The 23697-nt window shown below is 36.6% G+C and overlaps 1 protein-coding gene and 1 non-coding gene across 3 annotated transcripts; both read right to left on the reverse strand.

Annotated features, from left to right (window-relative positions):
* Positions 1-990: 990 nt before the first annotated feature.
* Positions 991-20926, reverse strand: LOC121296319 (cytoplasmic dynein 1 light intermediate chain 2-like). Of its 2 annotated transcripts, none has more exons than XM_041221736.1 (13): positions 20796-20926; positions 20003-20076; positions 19323-19439; positions 16266-16496; positions 10223-10392; positions 8754-8847; positions 8496-8631; positions 8250-8361; positions 8088-8147; positions 7574-7615; positions 6485-6602; positions 5327-5443; positions 991-4510 (listed from the first exon to the last, which is right to left on the reverse strand). In XM_041221736.1, the coding sequence occupies exons 1-13, from the start codon at positions 20888-20890 to the stop codon at positions 4494-4496; spliced, it is 1383 nt and encodes a 460-aa protein (XP_041077670.1). In that variant the 5' UTR covers positions 20891-20926; the 3' UTR covers positions 991-4493. The 2 variants fall into 2 exon arrangements, with proteins under 2 accessions (XP_041077670.1, XP_041077669.1); XM_041221735.1 differs by having other exon boundaries at positions 991-4515; positions 20796-20923.
* On the reverse strand, positions 9699-9831 carry LOC121296751. The gene has a single exon (XR_005947094.1). It is a non-coding gene; the product is annotated as a small nucleolar RNA SNORA84 (small nucleolar RNA).
* Positions 20927-23697: the final 2771 nt, after the last annotated feature.

Raw genomic sequence — 23697 nt, forward strand, 5'->3', positions numbered from 1 at the left:
CTCCGTCTCACATGGGGAGTTTCGAAGATTGAAAACAGAGAAGCCTGTATTTCAAACAGCCGCTTTGATACCTTGATAAGCTGGTTCTCCCTGTTAGCCCTGTGAAGAGAAGGATCAGAGCCTAAATCGAATGCGTTAACCTGCTCCTGGCTGGTCACATGAAAAAGGCATTCACAGCAGAACAGCAGACCCAAATACATATATAAAAGCACTGATATATATATTATATAATATATATATATATCTATATATATATATATATATACACACAATTTCAAAATGAGTGAAAGGAGATTCAAGACAGACATCACGGTCAAGGCAAGCCACTCACTTGTATAACTGATTCAGGTAAAACTTGTGTAATTTTGCCTCAGTAGTCCTGCTCCAAGTCCCCAATTCTTCACAGAAAATAAAGACCCGATATAAAAAGGCATATTTTTGAAAATACTTTTGGTATGCAAGTATCATTGCTCTCTTAAAAAAAAAAAAAAAAAAAAAAAAAAAAATTTAAAAAAAGATCCTTTGTTAAAAAAAAGTTATTAGAATACAACATATTTATTTTAAATCAAACCAAAACAAACAAGGTTTAAGAGAATGTGACCTAAAATCAACCTGCTCCGTACCCATAAAAATAACTATTGTTATTGATTTATTTACTGAAAACACACTACAAAACAGAGGGGAGACTCTCTTACTACAGTGGAATGCCTAAAATTTTGTTTATTTTGCAAACATCTTCATCTATATTTTGTTTAACGGACCATTAAGTATGCCACCAATTGCATCGTTGTGTCCCAATGCCTATTCATTCTACCAACGATCGGAATTGTGAATCATCTACCTGCATTTTGCCATGCAGAAAAATGTGCTCAATCGCTGGCAAAAACTCGTTGTGCCAAGTCCACAAAAGGTAGTCATGATAGTGCCATCTAGCAAGAGCCAGAGATAAATATATTTCTTGTAACACAAGACAAAGACAACACCACAGAGCACGGTTCTGAAGTTTATTGAAGCCAGCACTTAAGTCACGTGTTCTCGTGTTTGTCGGCACTAGAAGCGAGATTCCACATGACTTAAACTGGTTAAAGCCATACAAATCAGACTTTTAATATGTTCAGGGTTACACTTGCAGTCATAAACGCAATAGAAAAAAAACAAGCAAAGAAAAAAAAATCCTGCATATATATACATATATCAAAAAGACTAAGCTAAGCTTTCTTTCCTTTGTATTCTTTAATCTTTTTGTGTTTTTTTACAAGCATGTATATTTTGTTAGGGTTATGATGTACAGAGCAGTCACTTTTAACTTAAATACAATTCTATACAAAAAGTCTATTATTTTGTACAGTGCCAATTAAAAAAAAAAAGTGCAAATTTGAATTCAAGCAGCATGAAAGTTGTTTTTATTTGATGTTTATGCCAAATACACAGCTTCCTTTATTATAGCCAGATCTTCATAATAGTAATCATCTTTAACTGGGAAAGATTATACTGTTCTTAAATAATAATAATAAAAAAATGAATTTAAAACTTATAGGCATCTATAATTTACAGGGCTAAGCAGAACTACTGTCTGCTATATAATTACAACCCTGTAGATAAAATGACAAATGTCCTAAATTAACTCGGAAAGTTAAAAGGCCTTAAATATATATATATATATTTTTTTTTTTTGCACTTTGATTTCTAATGCTTCCAAACACCGGTAACCAAACTGTGCAGTGTTCCAAAGCTGGTGGACTTTGGTAATGCATTATGGACTGATAAATAAAATATTAAGTTTTAACCACTGAGTAACTAGGAGCATCCACTCATTAAGGGGTTAAAAAATGATGGGACAGCAGGACAACTCATTTCTTAATCTCCCTCCCCTTCGTATAGAACTATAACATGTGATCCCTTGGAATAGGAAAAAGGAAAAAAAAAAGAACAAATATTTCTAGGATTCCTTGGGACATGTGGAAATGAGCATATGATTAACAAGACACATTCCAGTTTTTGTTCGGTTACAAATTAAAGTCAGTTTTAACAAAATAACCTCTTATACACATCCGACTGAATACACAGATTGGCAAATGCCAGGATATTCTTGATAAATATTAAATTAAATAAATGTAAACAATTATATGGGGTAACATTACAAGTGCTGGCTTGACAAATCAGGAGACTGCTCATTTAAAATGCAAGATAATACTCCTAGTTTTCTTGAGTACTGTGTTTTGACTTAAAGCAACAGCTTTTACACATTAGGCTAAGTTATGCCCAGCATCAGCGGTATACATTACTGCTTACATTTGCAAATATAGATCCAGACATTTCTCTTTTAGTACAACAAAATCGTTCATGCAACAGAAAGCAGACTCTGCACAACTTGACTTGTGGTTTTCCCTTAAGAGCAACATTATTACACAGTGAATTCAACACTAGTAGTGTTTATACATTAAATGCATGTGCCATTTCAGTAAAGATAGAAATCGGCTATGGAATGATGGCTACTCCAGATCTTGACCAGGGATAATTTCTATTTGATGAAACGACGGGCCATTTCCACTCGGATGTCTTTGGTTCCAGGTTCCAAGTATCATTTTTAAGGAACTATTTCCTTTTATTGAATAGCATTCAGCTGCTTTACTCAAGAATCCAGACTGTGCAAGCGTGGATGTACAACATAGGGCAGTTTGTGAAATACTTAACTATTTTTGCATCTAGTTACATTACAAGGAGAATTTGCCTATAGTGATTTTTCAGATGCCATGATTTTGTTTTGTGCAACCTATACACACATATACCCAAAGAGAAATTGGTAAGAAAACAGTCTGACACCTTCACAACAAGCTTATTTTTGTAATCCTAAACATTCTGATATTTTACATAGTGTCAGTAAAGCATATTACTTGGAATCCATAGCAAAAAAATAAAACAGTTAGTTAGATTCACGCATGTTGAGATTTACACCTGTCTAACCCAAGTGAGAAAGTGGGGAGGTTTAAGAAGTGCCAAAAGTTGTATGGGGAACTTCTGTTTAACCAGTTTTAATTGACCTTAACACTGGACAAAAATGTAGTCACCTCTGGTGATACCAATCTATAGCCAAAAAAATGAAAGGACAGGTTTTGCATGTACACCAGACTCATCTAAAAATGCAAATGTTAGAAACGAATGGCACACTACCATTACATGAATTGTCAGACAACGGAATTGTATGAAAAAATACATATTTAATAACGACTAAAAGTTCAAATGTTACTTTACAAGGAAAATATAAACCTCCCAAATTTTCATGGGCCTAAATATTCTGTTCTTTCCACTGTCACTGACCTAAATCCTATTAGGTCAAGCTATGTTTCATCTAGTTCTATTCCAGCTAACTGTTTCACCACTCAACCTAGAATACCTGGCTAATACTCTAAAGAACTGAAGACCCGGTCAGCCCACATAAACTAAACCTGCAGTCACTCAAACAGTGCTTTCACAGGTGAATGATCTCCTCCAATTGTTTTATGGTTAACTCTTCACTACATTTAAAAGAAATGACAATTGAAAAGCCATTAAAATGATAGCCAACTTTTATAAAATAAAAAAAATAAAATGCAGTGGATTGGTATACAAAACAAAATAAATAAGGAAAAAATATCCAGTTAAATAAAAAAAGACAATTTATACTACAGTGCACATTTGAGTCAATCACCTACTATGACACTTACAGTAAACTTTGCCAGGCACTTGTAGCTATAGCAGGTAATAGATTCCTCCTGTCAAAAGCAGACTGAATGTCCTTCATACAATCTAATCGTTATAAACATTACAATGCATTTTTTTCTTTAATATATTGCTCATGATTTGTGTTAATTGTTTTTTATTCTGAAGAAAATTAAGCTTATGTTAAGTTGTAATATCTTAATTATATTTACAGAAACCTGCTCTTTTAGTACAGCACAACCTCATATGCCATCAATCTGTTTGCCACATTAGTGTCATGAAGTTACTAGAGATTAATAGTGTAACTATATTCAACTTTCTTTTCCTTTAAAACATTTTAATGAAAAACAAATATTTTAGGCCAGTTTTCCTTTTTTTTTTTTTTTTTTTTTTTTTAAATGTGTTTTCCTCAACAAGGGCCATTGGACCAACAAAACTGCACCAGTTTTCTGGTCATGGAGGATAGAAAGAGCTTTCAGACAAAGGATTTCGCTACCTTTCAGTAAGTACACATGTTGCATTACTTGGTACACCTTAAATATAGGGTCTTTTAAAAACATTAACCCCCTGCCATACTCTCCAGGGAAAAAAAAAAAAAAAAAAAAAAAAAAAAAAACCATCTGCCATTAGACAAAATCCTTGTCTGTTTTGGACTTGTATACAGTTACAATTTGGTCGTATTTTTTAGTGGACAATGCGGCAGGTACTCTCAGTCCTCATTCTCTGTGGGGGAAGTGTCGTTGGCCGACATGGAGTCTGGTTTGCGAGTCATTCTATCCAATTCCGCCTGTACATCAGTCAAAACTGGCTTCTGCCCTTAAAAAAGAAACAAGAAAAAGAACAAAGTAATTTTATGTAGCTGCCAAGGATTGGCACAAACTAAAGCCTGTCATTTTCTCAGCCCTGTCAGTTTCAAGCTCCAACTATAGACCTAGGCAGTTCATTAGCGCAATGATTTCAGTATAGTATGGTGGGTATCGTTTTTTTAAACTAATTTCAATACAAAAAGAGCAATGCAGGTCAAAATACCCATATAGGGAGAGAGGGAGTCTGGACAGTTGCTTAAGCTATCAGTACTAAAACTATTTCATGGTCATATGTGGCACACTAAAAAGGAATTCCGCAAGCATCTGTTTTGCAGCTCAAAGTACTGTGCATGTTAAAAATGTCAACTGCTAAAGTGAACATAGATTAAGTCTCAATGAGGTTCCCAAGTCAAATGAAAGAAAATAAATAACGCAGCCCAAATTACACACCCATTTAAAATACTGAAAACAAAAAGTGGGTCTGTAGTCAAATGTATTAAAGTGAAATTAATGCAATAAATAGGTATTTCGATGTACTGTAATTCAAACCAAGTGATTTTACACACATCCTTTAAATCAAGATGTGGCCGCCACAGCTGGGATTGTCCAAACCCTTTTTTTATTATTTTTTTTATTTCACCAGCTGCTTTTGTCATTTTTCACATCTTTCGAAATCAGGGTTGGATCACCGCCCTCTGACTTCATCCAAAGATCTTTCTGGCAGTGTGGTAAACGCTACCAGTAAATCTGCAGTCTAGTACCAAGTCCAAAGGAAACAGCAAGCATCCATTAGTAATATGAGAGCAAGTTCTACCCCATACCTGCTTTCTTGGCAGAGCTCTGCACACCTCCAGCACTGGGGCTCCCAGGAGAGCCTGTCTTTTTACTCAATAAGCTGTTGAAGAAGCTAGCCAGCACACCTTCGTTCGCTGCAGCACCTGCAAAACAACCAGCACTTTAAAGAAACAAACAAACAAAAAAAAGACAGGGCTGGCAGGTAACAAGTCAGCAATAAAAAGACAGAAATGCCAAATCAATAAAAAGGAGGAGGTACATCGAAAAGAAAATTACATGAACAAGGTCAGTCAATAGTAACATTAGCCCTTTGCGGTCCTATGTCAGTCGCACCAGATCCGACGTTACAATTTTCCCTTTTCCAGTCGGATGTCAGAACCTGTCCGACATCAAAAAGACGTAAAGCACAGGTCTCTAGTCATTTTTTTCTCTGGAAAAAGCAGAGAAAACCTTTCAATGGCCGAGTGAGACCAATAGGAGCCGGAAAAAAAGGGCATATCTGATTACATAGATATAAATGGAGATAAACAAAGGAGATAGCTGCTTCTGCATCCAGTGCACAAAGCATATCAGACATTTGCAAAGCTTTTTGAGATGTTATAGTAATAAAATAATGATTGATGACATTATTGAGGAGTTTTGTGATAAAACGAGTGATCAGGAGAGGATTTATCAGTATGCACATCTATAAAGAGGAATGTGAAAAATACAGCGAACAAGGGGTGGGGCTTGGCTGGAGATGCAGTACCGAGTGTGCTTTTGTGATTCAGCGCCTTTCAAACCCGTTTTACTCTGCAAAGGGTTAAGTAACTAAACAAAAAGTGCCAGTAACACTGCCACCATGTGGCCCTTAATTTAAAAACAAAAAATGTACCAAACACATTCTTATAGCTTCCCATCTCTGTTAACTGGATTAACCTTATAAAACTGTCAGTAATTATTTTGCAAACTCCTCACCTCCCGAAATCAAGCTTATAAAAACAAGACAAAAATCTTAAGGGGATTATAAAAGCTGCAGACTTCCTTGGAATGTTTCAAACACAACTATGAAAAGGTTTTATGCCAAAAGTATTATTTCTTTGCTGTAATTTTGAAACTTGATATTGCCATTTGTCTATTTATAGGCAAAGTCATATGTTCGAGAGACACAAGCCTATTAACGTGAACTAATGGCGAATACCTACCTTTCATATTTGGATCTGGTTTTTTCACGGCCGTCATTGGAGAGACACTGGCTACGTTGGCAGGTCCAGAGCGGCTTGAGGGCCGAGGAGAGCCAGTTGGAGCTCTTGCCGGAGATTCCTTTGTGAATAGAAAACAAACATTTGGGTTTGAACTACATACAGATGGCATACAAAAAAAAGATTAATGCTGCCAAGCATGCTTTTGTTGTTTGTATATGTGCACCCTTGTTGGCAAAAGCATGCATGCAAAAGTCATTGATGCAATACAGCATGATGCTTAAAAACAAACACATTTAAAAGACAAGATATACATGCCCTGTCGCCAAACTCCTTATGAGTGAAAGAGAACCCTTGCCTTTACAATTAATACATTTCAAAAAGAATACACCTAGATGCAGCACAACAGTTTTAGACGCACGTGGACAGAAGTCGTAGATAAAGCAATTGATGCACTCAAACACACAAAAACATATTTAAGCAGATGTATGCAAGCAGATCTTAAAAGCATAGCAACAAAATCATTTCACTGTTTGGAGGAAAGGCTGGAAACTGTTTCCAGTGATTTTCAATAGACATAAAACTAATGTATGCTTGGAGTAACAGACAGATCCACTCCATGTTTATATGTTGGTCTAAAATACCGCCACCGTGACAGTTGATTTGAAAACGAATTTATGAAAAAAATCATACATTTAAAACAGTGAACAGCAGTCTCAGTGCATTTCTGTCTAAAAATATGCAAACTGCCAGAGAGGATCCTATTTACAGAGAAGTCTCTCTCTCTCTCTCTCTGGATGCAGACTTTGCTGTGGACAAACAGAGGAGACTGCAAAGAGCTTTCAAAAGGTGAAGAAATATTTTAGAAATAAAACTGTTAAAGTCGGAGAATGTATTTTAAAACCTTAGGTTACCACCAACTTCAGCCTATGTGTGATGGAAGTGGATAATGATTCTACAAGAAACTACAATACTGTTATGGGTGGTCTCTGAATCACATGGAAAAATACTATATATTTCACCAAGCATTCTACCAGTATGTTATTGCAATAACACACACTAAAAACAAAAATAGGATAATACAGTACTTACATTTGCTCTTGTTGGTGTGGCAGGCTGCTTGGCTAACAAGGACTATGGAAAAAAGGAAGAAAAACAAAATTAACTATCCATTTCCAAGAGAACCAAACCAAGCTTCTATCGTAACCCCTGGAAAACAAGACATCTGCAAGAAACAGACAATGCATTATAGTCTATTTTAAAATAGAGCTTTCACAAATTGACATTATATTTAAAAAACTGAAAAATAGTACTCCGACAATAAGTGCACCAGCCTGTCTACCAGCTACACACGGTAACTTGCTTGTATCTGGGGTGTAAACTATACTTTCCCTAAAGCTGCAATTATAATTTACCATTTGACGTTTGATCTTACAAATCATGCATTTTTACTGTCACACGCAGCCAATTATTTACAGAGGTTGTCAAATGTATTTGTTTTACTCTGCCATACATATTTCTTTGGCATTCACCAATATCATTAAGCTTGGAAACACTGGAGTCAGATACAGTATCCAGTCTGCCCCCAGTTAAACCTCTACTTTACCTGTTGCTTCATAAGGAAAACCTGCTCATCTTCTGCAGCAACTTCTTTATCATGCACCAGCTATGCGATAAAAAAAAAAAAAGTAAAGGGGTAGAAGTTAGCATTTTTCATACCATTACAAATATGACAAAAAATACTTGTTTGCTTCTCAAATGCATTTACCTTTCTTACAGGAGGTTTCACAATAAAGTCTTCAAAAACATCTTCAGGTTTCACCGTTGTGAAATTTTCATGCAAGATAGCTATTTTCTTCTCATTGTCCCATCCAGATGGGCTAGAGATGATAAAACAAAATACCTTAATTCAATTCATAAGACACGCAACTTAATGGAAAAAATCTGTAATTTGCTGGACGCTGTGCATACTGGACACAGCCAGGGTTCTATTGCAGAGACCAATGCTACTTACATGAAAACTGCATCTTTCTCTACCACTAAGGCAGGTGTGGTAAACTGGAAATCATACATTTTGTGAACAATGTATTTATAAAGTAGGTCTAGATTCTTTTCTTCTTTAACTGAAGTGTAAATCAAAGCAGCTCCATCTGAGGTGATTTATTTAAGGAAAAAAAATGTTTCTATGAAAAAGAAAAAAAAAGAAGATCTAAAAAAGAAAATAGATTTGCTGTAAAATCCAAAGGCCATTTAGGGAATGTGAAAAGGATACACTGTAAGCAGAACCGTCGGAGGTGGGACTGGATGAAGTCAAAGTGCTCCTCTCTGTAGTCATGTTCCTTTTCCAGCACGCTGACAGCATCACACTAAAGGGAGATCACAGGCACTTCATTAGAGGCACTTCACCTGTCAAACAGATACCTAAACCTCAACTGGATCAAGGGTAGCATATACTTAAACACCCTTCCCAGTTTTAAATGGAAATGCACTTGCATGAAAATACCACAAGGTGGCATAGCGTAAACAGGAAAGGTCTTGTTTAACTCTGGAAATGCAATCATACACCCTGCAATTCAGTAAACCAATTTAATAACAAAAAAGGGTTGACAGCAGACACTTATATACAGATATAATATCTGTAAATAAGTTGTGCATGAGTACTAAAATCCAGTTACATCTTACAGATCCTGTGCTGTGTCAAGGAGCATAATACACCAGAGGCGACACACATCCCTTGTACCCCTGCAAATACAAAATTAGAGGCGAGCCAACCCATCAAGGCATGCACATGTAAAAATGTAAGCAAAACACAAACTGAGAAGTTCTTTGATAAATCACCCCAGGTTCTAATGTTATTCCCAGGTTTTATCAATTGTTTAAGCGGTTCTCTAGGTGCAAGTAAAAATGACAGACAAATGACAAAGAAATTTCCTAACCAAGTTTTTGTTCAGAAGCCATCTGTTGAATCAATTTTATGGCACCACATGAACCATAAGTGACCCAAGATTTATTATAAAATAAAAAGCATTATAAGAAGTTTCATTCATGGACTACAAATCTACCTCTTAAGCACAGGCGAACCTGACAACCCAAGTCTCAAGATGATCTGGCAGCATAAAAGCAACAGAAGAGGACACTTAGCTAGGGCAACCCTTTTTCCAGATCACATTAAATAATTCTATCTTACCTTTCTTCATCGTGACAGCAAATGTAAAATATTTGTTTCTGTATCCGGGCTACGGAAGCTGCTAAATAACAGATTCCATGCATACAATTACAGAGTTAATTTTTGCCCTTTTGAAAAACCAGCAGTAATGCACAAAGTTTGCATTCTCCAGGAACCACAGGGCACAAAAACTTTTGTTTATATATATTTCTTGGACAGATGTTTCCCTCAACTTAAAATAAATTGGAATACTTAACCACAAAACGCATTTTCAACAGTTATGTCTTCTACAAACTGTCTACAAAGGCTGTAAACCTGTTTAATAGAATAAACATTTACATATTTTACAAGATCCTGAAAGAAAAGCACTCATTACAGATAAATATTTAGTAAACACACAAGGCTTCTTGTTACAGAAGTGTTTTTTTTTTGGTTTAAAACAGAAATAATCTTTACAGCCTATTGAATGAGCTGCTTTCTTTAGTCAACCTAAGTAACAGTATAAATATCACTACTAAAAGGAGGGTAGCAGATCATACAACCCTTAGTCTCAAGATATTGTTAATTCAACCTACCTTTGTGCAAACTACTAGCACTGGAATGCCCAGGTTGTGCGTGAGTACGTTCTCTCCGAGTGGCAAGACAACTTCCTCCTCTTCTGTCCCCGATACTGGGGGCCCTCGTCTCTGTGGAGACCCCTGCGACGCTTCCTCTGGCTCTACATACTCTTGGAAGTGCTTCACCACTGTGAGGACAACAATGAACAATTAGACACCACAGCTACAAACATTCCCCACACAAGCACTGTCGGACACTGCTACTAATTCTGGAACTCACACTGTTAATATTGTAATTATTAATAACGCGTTCATAAAAATATTTTATTTTGTAGCTGCAGTGACATGGGCTTCTACCATGAGAAAAAATGTCATACAGATTTCAAAGAATCAGGACCTGCACGATACTCCCGATGGCAGAAAAAAACTGCCTAATTATTTTTCACTACAATGGCAAGGAAACTCAGAGCTAAAGAGTTACAAGAACTAAAGTCATCCATGTGTTAACTTCAGTAGGCTGCTCAAAAGACTTACAGCCAGATTGGATTACGGTTTACGAAAGGCTTTATTTATTTATTCATGACCAGACAGAGGAAACTATGAGGCTAGATTTTTTTTTTAATTCCAGGACGAAACTATGAAGAGTTAAAGCCTTACCACATCTACACTTTTTTTCTGCGTGAGTGGGGACCTAAAATGTATACTCAGTATAAATCGTGTTAATCACCAGACATGCCAGCTGTTGGTTAACCTCACCCTATAATCATAACTTTACAGATCAAACAAAAGTAATGTTGAAGCCTAAGGCTTCAAGTCTGCAAGCTGTCACACTGAACTGGTCGGTCAAAATGACAAAAAACTAGACTGGGAATGGTGGTGGTTGTTGTTAAGTGGACAAACCATCACTGATGGACTAGGTTAAAGCCAATGATTCTAGGACACTGGATTACAGAAACACCTGCAACATTACATTGGGTTAGTATTGAAAATCAGCTTTACATTTTTACTTCCAATATAGAGGTACTCCCCCAAGGACTGGTACACACTGCTTTCCAGTCGGCTTCAGGTTATTTATTTTTGACCTATAAATTCTTTGCTCAAATACACTTTGCCGTAAACTCATCTGTCTCACAGCATCGACAACAAATATATTCCCAGGAGCCCAATTATCTGATCTTCCAGAACAGTTATGGTTTCAGGCTGAACTCTTTGCAGTTTAAGAAAGGAACTTCAACCAATATCCTCTATGTTCTTAATCAACCAACCCCTCTATACGCAAGCAAAAGTTGTTCTAGAAATTCTCTTCAAGGGGAATGTTCTTCTCAAGGGGAGTGCTTCCTTTGCTTGAAATCAGAAGGGGTTTAAATTAAACCAGTATACTGTGTGTAATTGTGTACACACACATTACATTTACCATAATATTTATATATATATATATATATATATATATATATATATATATATATATATATATATATATATATATATATATATATACACACACACACACACACACACATATATAGTTTACATAATATAGTTCTTGGTGCATCCTTCGGATAAGATGTAAAAGCGATGTCCTATTGTTAGTGACTCTGCAGCAGCAGCTGATGCAGAGTTCACCCCCTAGTCGAAGTCGTTTTGGATAAAAGGGACTGCTACATGACTAATTATCAAGAGATATTATAAAATGTAGTCTTTACTGTACTTTGTAGAAAAAAGGTGATAGTGAACTTTTGGAGACAGTGTTAACTTTGGTGTAAGCCCAACATTGTAACTGGAAAATACAAGAGTAATTAAAAAATTAAAAAATAAATACCACTAATGAAATAATAGATGTGACCTCTCAAACTCTTATCCAGGGTGTATGATCCTACCTTCAGCCTGTCATTCAAAAAATTAGTCTACATCTGGAGAATAAACTCAGAGCTAAGCTAGTACGTTTAACACATGGCATGTATGGGGTACTCGGGCTCCACGATTTGTCTTTTCACTGCAAACTGGACTACATGCATTCATAATATGGTAATTTTCTTTAATTTATACATCTATACATAATTTGTTTGTTATAAATGAGAATTGACATGAGAAATTGCTGTTCCAATTCTACATAAAAGGGTTATTGCTCCCTTGTTACACAGGCCTACTGTATTAATTCAAAGGCCATCCAAAAAACAACAAATCTAAAATCTGGCGCAAACTTTTTAAAATGTCAGTGGAAAATAAATATTTTAAGCCCAAAGCATAATCATTTTGGTACAATGATGCTAAAACTCCACTTGAAAGTAGCTCATACATTTATTGTCATTGTGTGTCAGCGAGTCTGTGACCGTTTTGCTAAACATTAAAGAACAGTGTACTCTCACTCTGAAGTGGTGCCAGGGAAACTTCACTGGTACAGGGCAGCATAACTGCAGTACTAACATGTTCCAACATGTTCTGGTTTGTGTGTCCGTGGTTTACGTTTTTTGCTGCTGCACAAAATCTTCCTTGGGGATATTATCAGTTAGCCAGTCTAACGCAACAGCCATCATTTACATTCGTAGAAGTCAGCTGCAGCACACATGTTCAAAGTCTGTAATGACCTATTTATTTTTTAAAGGAAGGAAACAGTTGCTCCATGGTTATCTGTGGCTTGACTTTTGGAGGTATGAACTTGGAAATACAAAAACACAGGTTTTAAGAACATTTAAGAAACGGCTGTTCTGTCCATGAAGGTTAGTTTCTTCCTAGCTCACCATTTGACCCAACTAAGGGAATATAACTTATTAGGACAGAATTTTTTTTTTTTTTTTTTTTTTTTGTTAAATGATCCCAAAGTTTAAGATATAACTGCAGTGCTTCACCTGGTAGACTATTCCATGTATGTTACTCCTTCTGTTCCGGTAGGATATGAAACAACCCTAATGTGCATTATTATTATTATTATTATTATTATTATTATTATTATTATTAGTAGTAGTAGTAGTAGTAGTAGTATTATTATTATCATCATCATCATCATCTTAAAACAACAAATCTAAGAACGTTTTTTTGTTTTATTACAAAAAACACCACCCCGTGAAATAGGCAATATATTATTTTTATATATCTATATTACATCACATGACTGCTTCAGGCATGGCATTAACATGACCCGTAAATCTTATTTACAATTCACATTTGGTCATGGAGGGGTACAATTGCCCCAACCTTTGGAACTACCTGACAGCAAATACATTGTCAAGTAAGTTTACTTAACCAAATTAAATTTAATACGGAATATTGTCAAATGCAATTACTATACACACAATTTCATGTGCTCCCTTTATTGATCTCATAACAAAGAAATGCTAATGCCTATAACATTTTTTATTCCGATTCCTGTCAAATAAACCTACATTATCATGCAAATCTGTCTATTCCCCATGCTCAATTAGTAGCTGTTTATTTGACTAATTATATACAAATAATTAAAAAAATAAACACCTACTTACTGTTTTAAATAGACCGACTATCCCAAATTATCACATAGTAGGTTTATTTAAATCTGAAAGTACTGAAACCACCTTGTGCTCAACTAAGTAATGGAACTATTGCAATTCCTTGTTAATGTACTTTGTTTCATCCTTAAGTTCCGCAAGAATGCAACCATATCTGTCATCTAAGCATTTGATATGCCATCAGTATGGTTAACCAGGTTATGTTTCATCGGTGCAAATGAAGCGATACAAAATTATCCTCATCTGTCTTCAGTTTTTGACTGAGATTTCGATAACTAACAAATCACACACCTAGAAAGGTGATTTAAAAAAAAGGAAAGTGACGTTTCGCACATTATCGCTGAATCAACCACATCCAAGCTGTTTTGAAAATGAAAGCCAATTACAGCACAGTATTGCTACATTTAAAAGTTTCATGCAAACATGTCACACTAACTCGTTTCTTCATAAACGTGTATGCTCCCACCCTGCCTTTTCAATGCTTTTTTAAATAGTTAATTTCTTCAAAATTGTACTGAAAGTTATAAAAGAATAAGGGATATCAACCAAAGCTAAAGCACATGTTTCACTAGTTAAACAGAAGTACACAATGTAGTTATAATCCTGTTATAAAAAAGTTATAGATAAATTAATGCACCTCAAGACTATTTCATCTATTCGTACTGATAAAACAAGGAAGGTACCAAAAAAATGCTACTGCATAAAAAAATTTGACGCAAACAAAGAGTTTTGGGTAACAAATTGTGACCAAATATGTTAACTTGAGCATTGAGTGTGTGTATTGTGTATTTTACACACACACACATTTTTTTTATTTTTATATATATATATATATATATATATATATATATATATATATATATATATATATATATATATATATATATATAGACACAGACAGACACACACACACCATTATAAAAAGCTCCCTTTTCATAACAGTTGCAATAGCGGTTCCCAGCATACAGACTGCACCAGAAGCAGCGTGGTAGTAAGGGGAGATTTTTTTTTTCCTTTCTGTGTAAAGGCTTACACAGTTAACCAGAGCTCATTTTGCAAACAAAGCCATTATGTTCATTTTAACATTCAACAAATCAGCAGCATGTAATTCAACAGAAGAATGAATTGATCCAAGACCAGTGGCTTATGATCTCATCGCCTGAATATGCAGTGAGGTAATCGCTGGTCTCAAGCAAAAACTACCGACATCCCTCTGGCAGAACTGTATACTGTGCTGCTTACAGAAGGTTTGGTGCCCCAGAGGATGAGACTATACTGTTAAATTTAGATGCTTGGCTTCTGTTTTTTGCGAGCAGTCATTTTAGAGGAAAAATTCTCAGCCTAGTTTCAAACTCTGTCCCTGTTTGATTGCAGGCTCTGCCTAACTTACACCTCTATTGCATCTCAGGAAGTGAAATAAAATCCTACGTGCTTTAATTTGGAAGCTCAAACTACAATTAAATCACAAGTGCTGTAGCACAAAATTAAAATAAAAAAAAAAAAAAAAAAAAGGAAGTGCTGCCAGATTTTTTTTAGGCACAGGCGGAGATGAGATTTGTTATGACTAGTTTGGTAATTATTCAGATTAGTTCAGAGCAGACGTAGGAGGAGGCTGACTCCTGATCAACACTGCGAGAGGGGAAAAAAAGAAAAAAAAAAGCCACAACCGGTTGCTGGACAAGTGGATTTCCCTCTCTCTGGAGTGCGATTTTCATAATTTAATACACTGTAGATATTTGTCTCAATCCATCATAAAGTGCACTTCAACTTTCGGTTCCTCGTGTTTTATGTCACCATACAAGTGACGGCTGTTCTGACTAAAGTACTAAAGTCTTAACAAAATTTAAACACAGCAAACCTCAAGTCACCTTTGGCTTGCATGGAACTACATGAGAAACATGTCCTTTTAATCTTTCAATCTTCTGAAATCCTAAATGCATTTTAGTAGATCTGAAAAGGCTACACCAAACTTAAAAAAAATATGAATCAATCAACTTTCAAAAGCAATTCAATTTGCAGGGCATTCACGCCACTGGAAGCAAATAATGTTTGCAAAAAAAAAAAAAAAAAATTGAAGTAGAAACCCCCAAAATAGCTTCACTACCACTGAAATAACTATACGGTGCTGACACAGTTTTAACTGTTACAGCTCCTTCTTGACATTGAAAAAAGACTGTCAAAACATTGAGGCTTGTTTACTGTACAATAATTCCACAATCTTCCCACAAGTGCATGCAAACAATAACACACTGTATAGACATTAAATACGCAGCACAACCACCACATGAATCAATCATAAAATAAGTTATAACAATTATCTACCCCAGCCCTTTGGCAATACAAGTTAGAAAATACAGCACCTGATCAAACCCCATTTCTTAAGGCATTCAAACTAAAGTTAAAACATAAGCAGCTGTACAGAAGTTGTTTGATAAAGAAATTCAATTGAATTCTTAGTTCCGAGAAGGTTGTGCATTTCATAACAAATCAAGTGGATATTTTAGGATGTAGACAAAGTTGCTATTAGACCTATTAGCTGGACATGTTATACTATGACTCTAGCTGCAGTCTATACTCACATCCCTGCTCCAGCTGCCTCATCTCCTCTGGCTGGATCTTGAGTTTATCAATGTGTTCACGCAGGACACTGGCCCACTTCTGTAACGACTCCATGATAGTCCACGGCCGCGACATGTCTGCCACGAAAACGGCCAGGGTGTCCATCAGTGACTCGGCAGAGGCGGCAAACTTTAGCAAACCTTTGTGATAGAGGTCACCGTCCAGGATCCACACATTACACCGGGTCTGATCTGTGCAGAGTACAGCAGCAATTAATGCCAGTGCAAAGAAATAAAACAGGCACACAATGGTTTACAAATTTAAGATCAAATACATTTTGAAGGACTTCAAGCAGTACTTCCCTAATGTATTTTATTCACCATTAACCTTGCTCTGTATGGGGAGGAGGGCATCTTTCATGCAGGATTAGTAGCTTGTGCAACCTGACTTTCTTATAAGAAACTTGAGCCTATAGAACTTTTGATGCTCTACATTTGTTAACCTTGCATATTAAAACAGAAATGCAAATGTGAGACTTCCTCAAACAAAAACAGAATATAAATGGTTTTCACTATCATTATTTAATCTAGGAACAAACTGCTGTATGCAAGATGATTCAAACTGAAGACAGATCAATTTATCAGTCCGCATAATAAATGGCACACAAAATACAAAGCTTGTGTGCCACATAGAAAAGCGTAACACAGTTAAACACTAAATCTAGTAAAACAATAGTTTTACTGAAAGATAACAGACATAAGTGGGATCTTGAGAGCATCCACACTTAAATTATTTTACAATTAATGCGTGGCCCTTGTGGCAGATATCCCAAGGTCAACACTGCTTGTTGAGAATAAAGCAGTACTCGGCCTGCAGATCAAGTGTCCTGGGAAGATTTGCATCATTTTCTGCCTGTGATGTGCTTGGCCTGGTTTAGTCAGTCAATTTTATCTTTATATAGTCAACAGAAAAAAATAAATTCAAAACCAAAGCAGGCATTAATGGCTATGTGTCTGTGTGTGCGAGAGCCTTTGAAACCTTTGATTACCTGTGGCACTGCTCGTGTAACACTGCCTTATTAGTGGTCTAATCTGGGGAATGTCTGATGGAAGCAGGTAACAAAGCCCTAGACTGTGGTCTGTTCGGACCAAATGGTGGCAATCTGACACTACTAGTCTTCCCTACAAGAACAACGTGACTGTGGAATTTTAGCCCACTTAATCACAATAGAAAAAAAACAAACAAACAAAAAAAACATCATGTCAAAATTACTAATTGGTATAAACTTAGAAAAACACGTTTAGGCCCCTAAAACATATTCAATTTATATTTAAGTTTCAAGCCAACACAGAAGGATTACTGCGAAATATATTTGTGGTATCTAATAAATCTTTTTATTCTACTTAACCCTACTTAAGCAAAGAACACACTTCCCTCAAAAGATACACTACTATAAAAAATTTTTAAAAAAAAAACTAGAATAGCAATTAACACCAAGTCAGATAACTTCAACAAATTAAAATTAATACTTTAAATATTAAAAACAAAATATGCAGAAACCAATTTGACAGTTTTGCTTAAACCATTGCATAGATTCACTACAAACCATATTGGACTTTGTACTACAGTCCAATTAAACTGTTACATATGTGGGACAATATAGATAAAGCAATGTAAAGTGAAAACACACACACATAGCCTTGGCATTCTGATTTGTATTTACAGGTCTGAATAAAAATCAATCTACATTAAGGCAATGAATGAAACATGAAAAGCAGTTGACATGTTAAAGGTTCCCTGCTAGGGTGCCAAGTCCAAAAACCATTCCAACTTTCACTTAAAGTTCCTAACCCATACTTTTATATAAAAACAAGAATCCTAGACGAGTCCATGATACCCAGTTCCAGGGACGACCACCATATGCAAACTCAAGTTTAACCTGAAGCCCAATACTAGCAAGGTTTTAACTTTGATCATAGACTGCCGAGGGTCTTTCAGAGCACATGTATTCCACTACACTTCATGGAAAATCCCAATAATGACAAACTGTACCAATTTCAGTTTTTACCATGCTGAATTCTCCACATCAGTACAGACGACATCAACTGCTTTACATACAAAAAAACCCAAACACTAAAAGGTTGGTAATGATTACAAAAAACATTGTCAGATTTTTTAAACTACTATTTAAGTAGTAGCTATAGGACTGCGAGCATCTGTATGTTGGTTATATCGGCACTCGCAGTGTGGAAACAGACTTCGGATTTTAGCCTCAGTCCGTGGACTTCTACTTGTGTTGATATTACCCACATTGCCAGACATTCGCCGTCCTATAACAAGCTGATCATGTAATGATAATTTATAAGTGCCTTGCAATACTGAAATTCAAATAATGCAGCAAGGCAGGTTTTATGCTATCTGTTGAATGGTTTTATAAAACATTTGGGTTTTTAATAAAGGTACAAAACAGAAACTGTACTAGAATGTAAATACTGACTATACCTCTTTAGCCAGTTCTTTCTGGTTTTACATTATTAAAACACACTTGTATGTTTCAAACCATGTTAGACAAAACCTCAGCTTTCCTAAACCTGTTTTATACAATAGTCTTCACTAAAAGTGGATGAAAAAAGGCAGCTTTAAAAAGGTCTTTACTCAGCAGAACCATTAAGATTTCATGGGGTACAAGTCATAAAAGAACATCTGTGTCAGAACACAATGACAACCCATGGTGTTTGATATTTCCCACATGCTAACTGCTTTCAAAAATGCTGACTGTTAGTTGAATAAATGGTTCTCTTCGGGAATTTAAATTTATTAATCCAAATGATTAAAAAGAGTTTTATTATGGCAAATCCAGGTCGGCATGGTAGTTAGAGACAGAGTTCTGCCACTTGGTTTATAAATTTTTAATATGGTTAATTGTTTTCTGCTACCAAGTCCATTACTGACCAGACTGTGGCCCATGATTTAGATAACAGTAAGCATGGCGGCTACAATATATAACCAACTACTGCACAAAGCAGTTAATTTGCCAAATAACTACAAATAAAAGCATTATAACTCCTGCAACTTACCATCTCTGTCTTCGTCATGAACGCTCAAATACAAAAACTCAAGTCCCCTCCCATTTTTGTTGTGTTCAGCTCCTTGGAGTTTTGCCATAATTGTTGTTTTTCCTGAGCCATCTTCTCCTGCAAAATGCATTACATATAAACCTCAATCAGGGAAAAAGAGACTGCTTGGAGGAGGGCAGGGACTGATGTACATTAATGGAGCTTTAAGGGAGATCCATACCTGGCTGTGACTGAAGCACATAATACAATTCAACAATCACTAAACAAACAAAACAAAAAAGCCCCTCACACTCCAACAAAAACAAACACACATTCATTTTGTAGCTTACCAAGTATAATTGTATCAATCTGTCGCTTAAAAAACGTTAGCTTCACATTTCAATGACCTTTTATTAATTATCGAATCACAATTTGTAGCTGAATTTGTTCCACTGCTACACAAGTTAACGGTTGTTTTCATTGATACAACATCAATGGGTGTGACAGCATATACCATTACCTAATTAGAAAAATAGTACTGAATCAAATGAACTGTTTATTAAATCTCAACTTGATACAAAACATATCGTTTTCAGTGACTAACTGTGGGGCAAGTGAAAGCACACTTTACATAACGTAATGTAAGTATGCTCCTTACACTGATTTAACACACCCGTGCAAACCGAAGACATGTCACTTACCAAAAACCAAGATGTTCTTTCCTGAAGGTAGCTTGGACAATGAACGGGTGGATACTTCGCTCAGAATGGAGGACCTATAGAAAAACCACCAACACATTAATTATGTATCAATGTTTATTCTAGGTTCACGCAACCTCATATGTCTTGTAAGAATAGAGCTTTCTCTCAATGCTACAAGATCAACTCTAACGAAATAAATAATTTGCATAACATAACAAATCCCGTTTCCACAAAGTTAGATTCAAATGCCACTATCCCTAGCAAGCAGTTCTAGCAATATGAACACACTCAAATGCCAGAGGGCTTGGATGCCCCTCTGCTGTCACAATCAGAAATCCCAAGAGAAGGGCATCATTACAGCGTTGTTTTTTTTTTTTTTTTTTGAGGCAGTAAACTCATGCGTCCGTTTTGTCTGTTTTATTTTTTTAACTTCAAAATGTTTTTTTAAAAAGGGAATGCATTTGTTTGAGATTAATAAATTAATTTTAACGTTTGTTCTTTAGCGACCCTGCTTCGCTGGCAGGAACCTACGCAGAACGTAACCTCCCAAACAAAACCAAAACATGAATGAATGACTTGCACTGTTTTTATTTAAACAGAGAAATGATAAAACAGGTTTTTAAATCACAAATAATACACCAAACCACTGCCTTACTCTGATTTGAACATCACCGCCCGGTGTTTTGAACAGACTGCACCAGGGAATGACAAAGCAAATAGACACCAACAGCTTAAAAAATAAACGTTTCAGATTTTTTATTTTATTTAAATTGGAGGGGGTATTCAGACTTGCCATAGATTCTGTCCCTCTTCATCTTCAATTGTGTTTTCAAGGGTGTCTGGCGCCCCGGCAGCGCCCAAGAGCTTCTTCTCCTGCACGGGAGCCATCTTGTTTATTCAGCCACAAAGAGAGAGGCATCACCTGGGCGCCTCAGGACCCCGGAACAGTATAGCTCAACGCTTCAAGTTGAACCCTCCTGGCATTCAAGTGTCGTGTTTTGTAACAAATAGAAAGGGATTGCTGACTTAAAGTCATCCTGTTGTTAAAAATAAACAGTTTGACTTGTTGCCATTCTAATCAGGCAGTATGGTGGCCAGCTCTGTTGGTCCACGAATCCTCCTCTGTGCATGATGTCATCTTCCTGAGGAGCCACATGGAGCAATTCCTAACTGGCGGAATCGCTGCAGATTGCTAGTGTCGAATAGGTATATACTGTGCTGATAGTATTGTAACTACACATGTAATTGAATGCATAATGCCAGATCAGATTTCATCCCATGGTGCTGTTATTTTTATATTTTAAACCGTATGTGAACGTTGGGCATTACTATTGTTTTTTAAATGCTAAATTTGTTTGGCGGTCTACAGCCCGCAATATAGCAGCCACACCCTATACATCAGAACGGAGGACTCGAGAAGGAAATTCAACACAATTGCTGACTTCTGCAGAAAAGGGTTTGCTGAGGGTTTTGTGTACAATGTCGACATCTACCGATGAGATTTATTATTCATTTAAAGGCAGGCCTTTGCATTCGTCGGTTTTTGGCAAGCGGAACGGTTCATTGTTTGGTTTTAACCTAATTCAGTATAGACAGCAAGTTTAAAGTATAACATTTCCTTCGTCTCTGTGTGAAATTAGGGGCAAATCATTTAGCAGTCCAAGACTTTCTGCATAATAACCGAGTTTGACCCCTGAGCTGAAAAAGCAAGGCCCAGTCTTGCACACCTGTCCCTCTTCAAATTCCCTATGTTTCACTGAGATTCTACATATTCACAACTAGGTTGACTGGGGCATCTACAAAATAGCTTTTAAATGCTGCTCAGATGAAAGAAAAAAAAAGCAATACAATGGTAAATTTTAAACTATACTGAATCCAGCCAAGGTCGTAGTAATCCCCAAAATGAATGACTTTTGGTGGTTAGGGGTTGGGAAATATAAAATGTGCAATATAAAATGATCTCAACTGTGTCATAGTCGGCACTAATGTGCAACTTCAAAAGCCCAACAACAGCCCCAAAAATGATCAAGGGAATCAAAACCATCCTTTTAGCAATTACAGTTCGCCACGTGCGGATCAGCTCAAAGACAATGCATCACACCTGTACCACATGCTGCTTTCTGGATCCAGAGAGACGAGCAGCAGAAGTGTCCTTTGTTCTGAGCCCAGGGGGGTCTTACATTTGGCCGTGGGTTGCCATGGCTACAGATTTAAGGTAGAAAACCAAAAATCCCTTGAGCCCTTGAAGTCACAAAACCTTGACTCATGCACATGGCCCTGAAACCTAAGCTTCCTTATCTCAAAGTGCTTTACTCAACTGGCTCACTATTTGTTGAAACATGCAGGGGGCGCAGTAACTGCATCATATTTCATATGGTCCGGCAGACACCACACGTACATTTACCCATCTATGTGGCTACATTCAGTTACAGGTACAGTGCTTCTGTGTCTACTATTTTCTAGTGCTAAAGCCTTGTGGCCCAAGGCTCATGCGCTTGCTTTGGCCATAAAGAAAGTCGTTGTCTGAGCTCTAGGATTTAACATTTGCATTACCTGTGCCATGAACTGGACCTGAGGAATATGAGGGTGTGCTGTCATTGCAATCCCAGGACCGTGTAAACTGCAGATTGAAGTAGTGCATGGATCGCACCTTCATTCAGACATTTATGTGACTCTTGAAAAGTAAAAGGACCACATGTTGTTCTAAACGTTACATTGCCCATGCATTGTTTGATGTGGTAAATCTGCTTATCATACACATCAGCAGTTTTTATGTCCCTTTACATGTAATGCGATGCTCAATAATTCACCTGCTTTGACAAAAAGATAAAAGTGAACTGTTCAGATTAACATGTCTCATGTGGGTAGACTTTACCGTAATTTATAAACATCCTTTACGAATGAGTTGCAATACCTTTCTTGAGGTTTTTAAATTACACATAAATCATAGACATCATGTTGAGTGCTACAATTCTGACTACTACCCGGTTGTGAGTTGTGATTGCAGTGTGTTTGTTTGTGCATGTCTGTGTGTGTTTATGACAGAGAGAAATCTGTGTCTCATGCTGTGTTTCAGATTAAGCAATACATCAGTTATATACATACACACACACACACACACACACTGAGTGTACAAAACATTAAGAACACCTGCTCTTTCCATGAAATAGACTGACAAGGTGAATCCAGGTGAAAGCTATGATCCCTTATTGATGTAACCTGTTAAATCCACAAACAGTGTAGATGAAAGGGAAACATTGCAGGCTGGTAGTGGTGGTTTGATGGTGTGGGGTGTGTTTTCATGGCACACATTGGGCCCCTTGATAAAAGTGGAGCAATGTTTGAATGCCACAGGATATCTGAACATCATTGCTAATCAGGTGCATCCCTTCATGGCAGCAGTGTATCCATCTGCTAATGGATTTTTTCAGCAGGATAATGCTTCTACGAACATGACAGTGAATTCAGCTTAATGCAGTGGCCTGCCCAGTCACCAGATCTCAATCCAATTGAGCATCTGTGGGATGAGATGGAATGAGTTATTCAGAGTAGAGATCACTACCAGCCAACTTGACACAACTGTGGGAAGCATTGCAGTCAAGATGGGCCAGCATCCCTCTGGAACGCTTTTGACACCTTGTAGAGTCCATGCCCGACGAATTGAGGTTGTTCTGAGGGCAAAAAATGGGTGCAAC

This window comes from Polyodon spathula, chromosome 21, assembly GCF_017654505.1.
Source record: "Polyodon spathula isolate WHYD16114869_AA chromosome 21, ASM1765450v1, whole genome shotgun sequence".
Lineage (NCBI taxonomy): Eukaryota > Metazoa > Chordata > Actinopteri > Acipenseriformes > Polyodontidae > Polyodon > Polyodon spathula.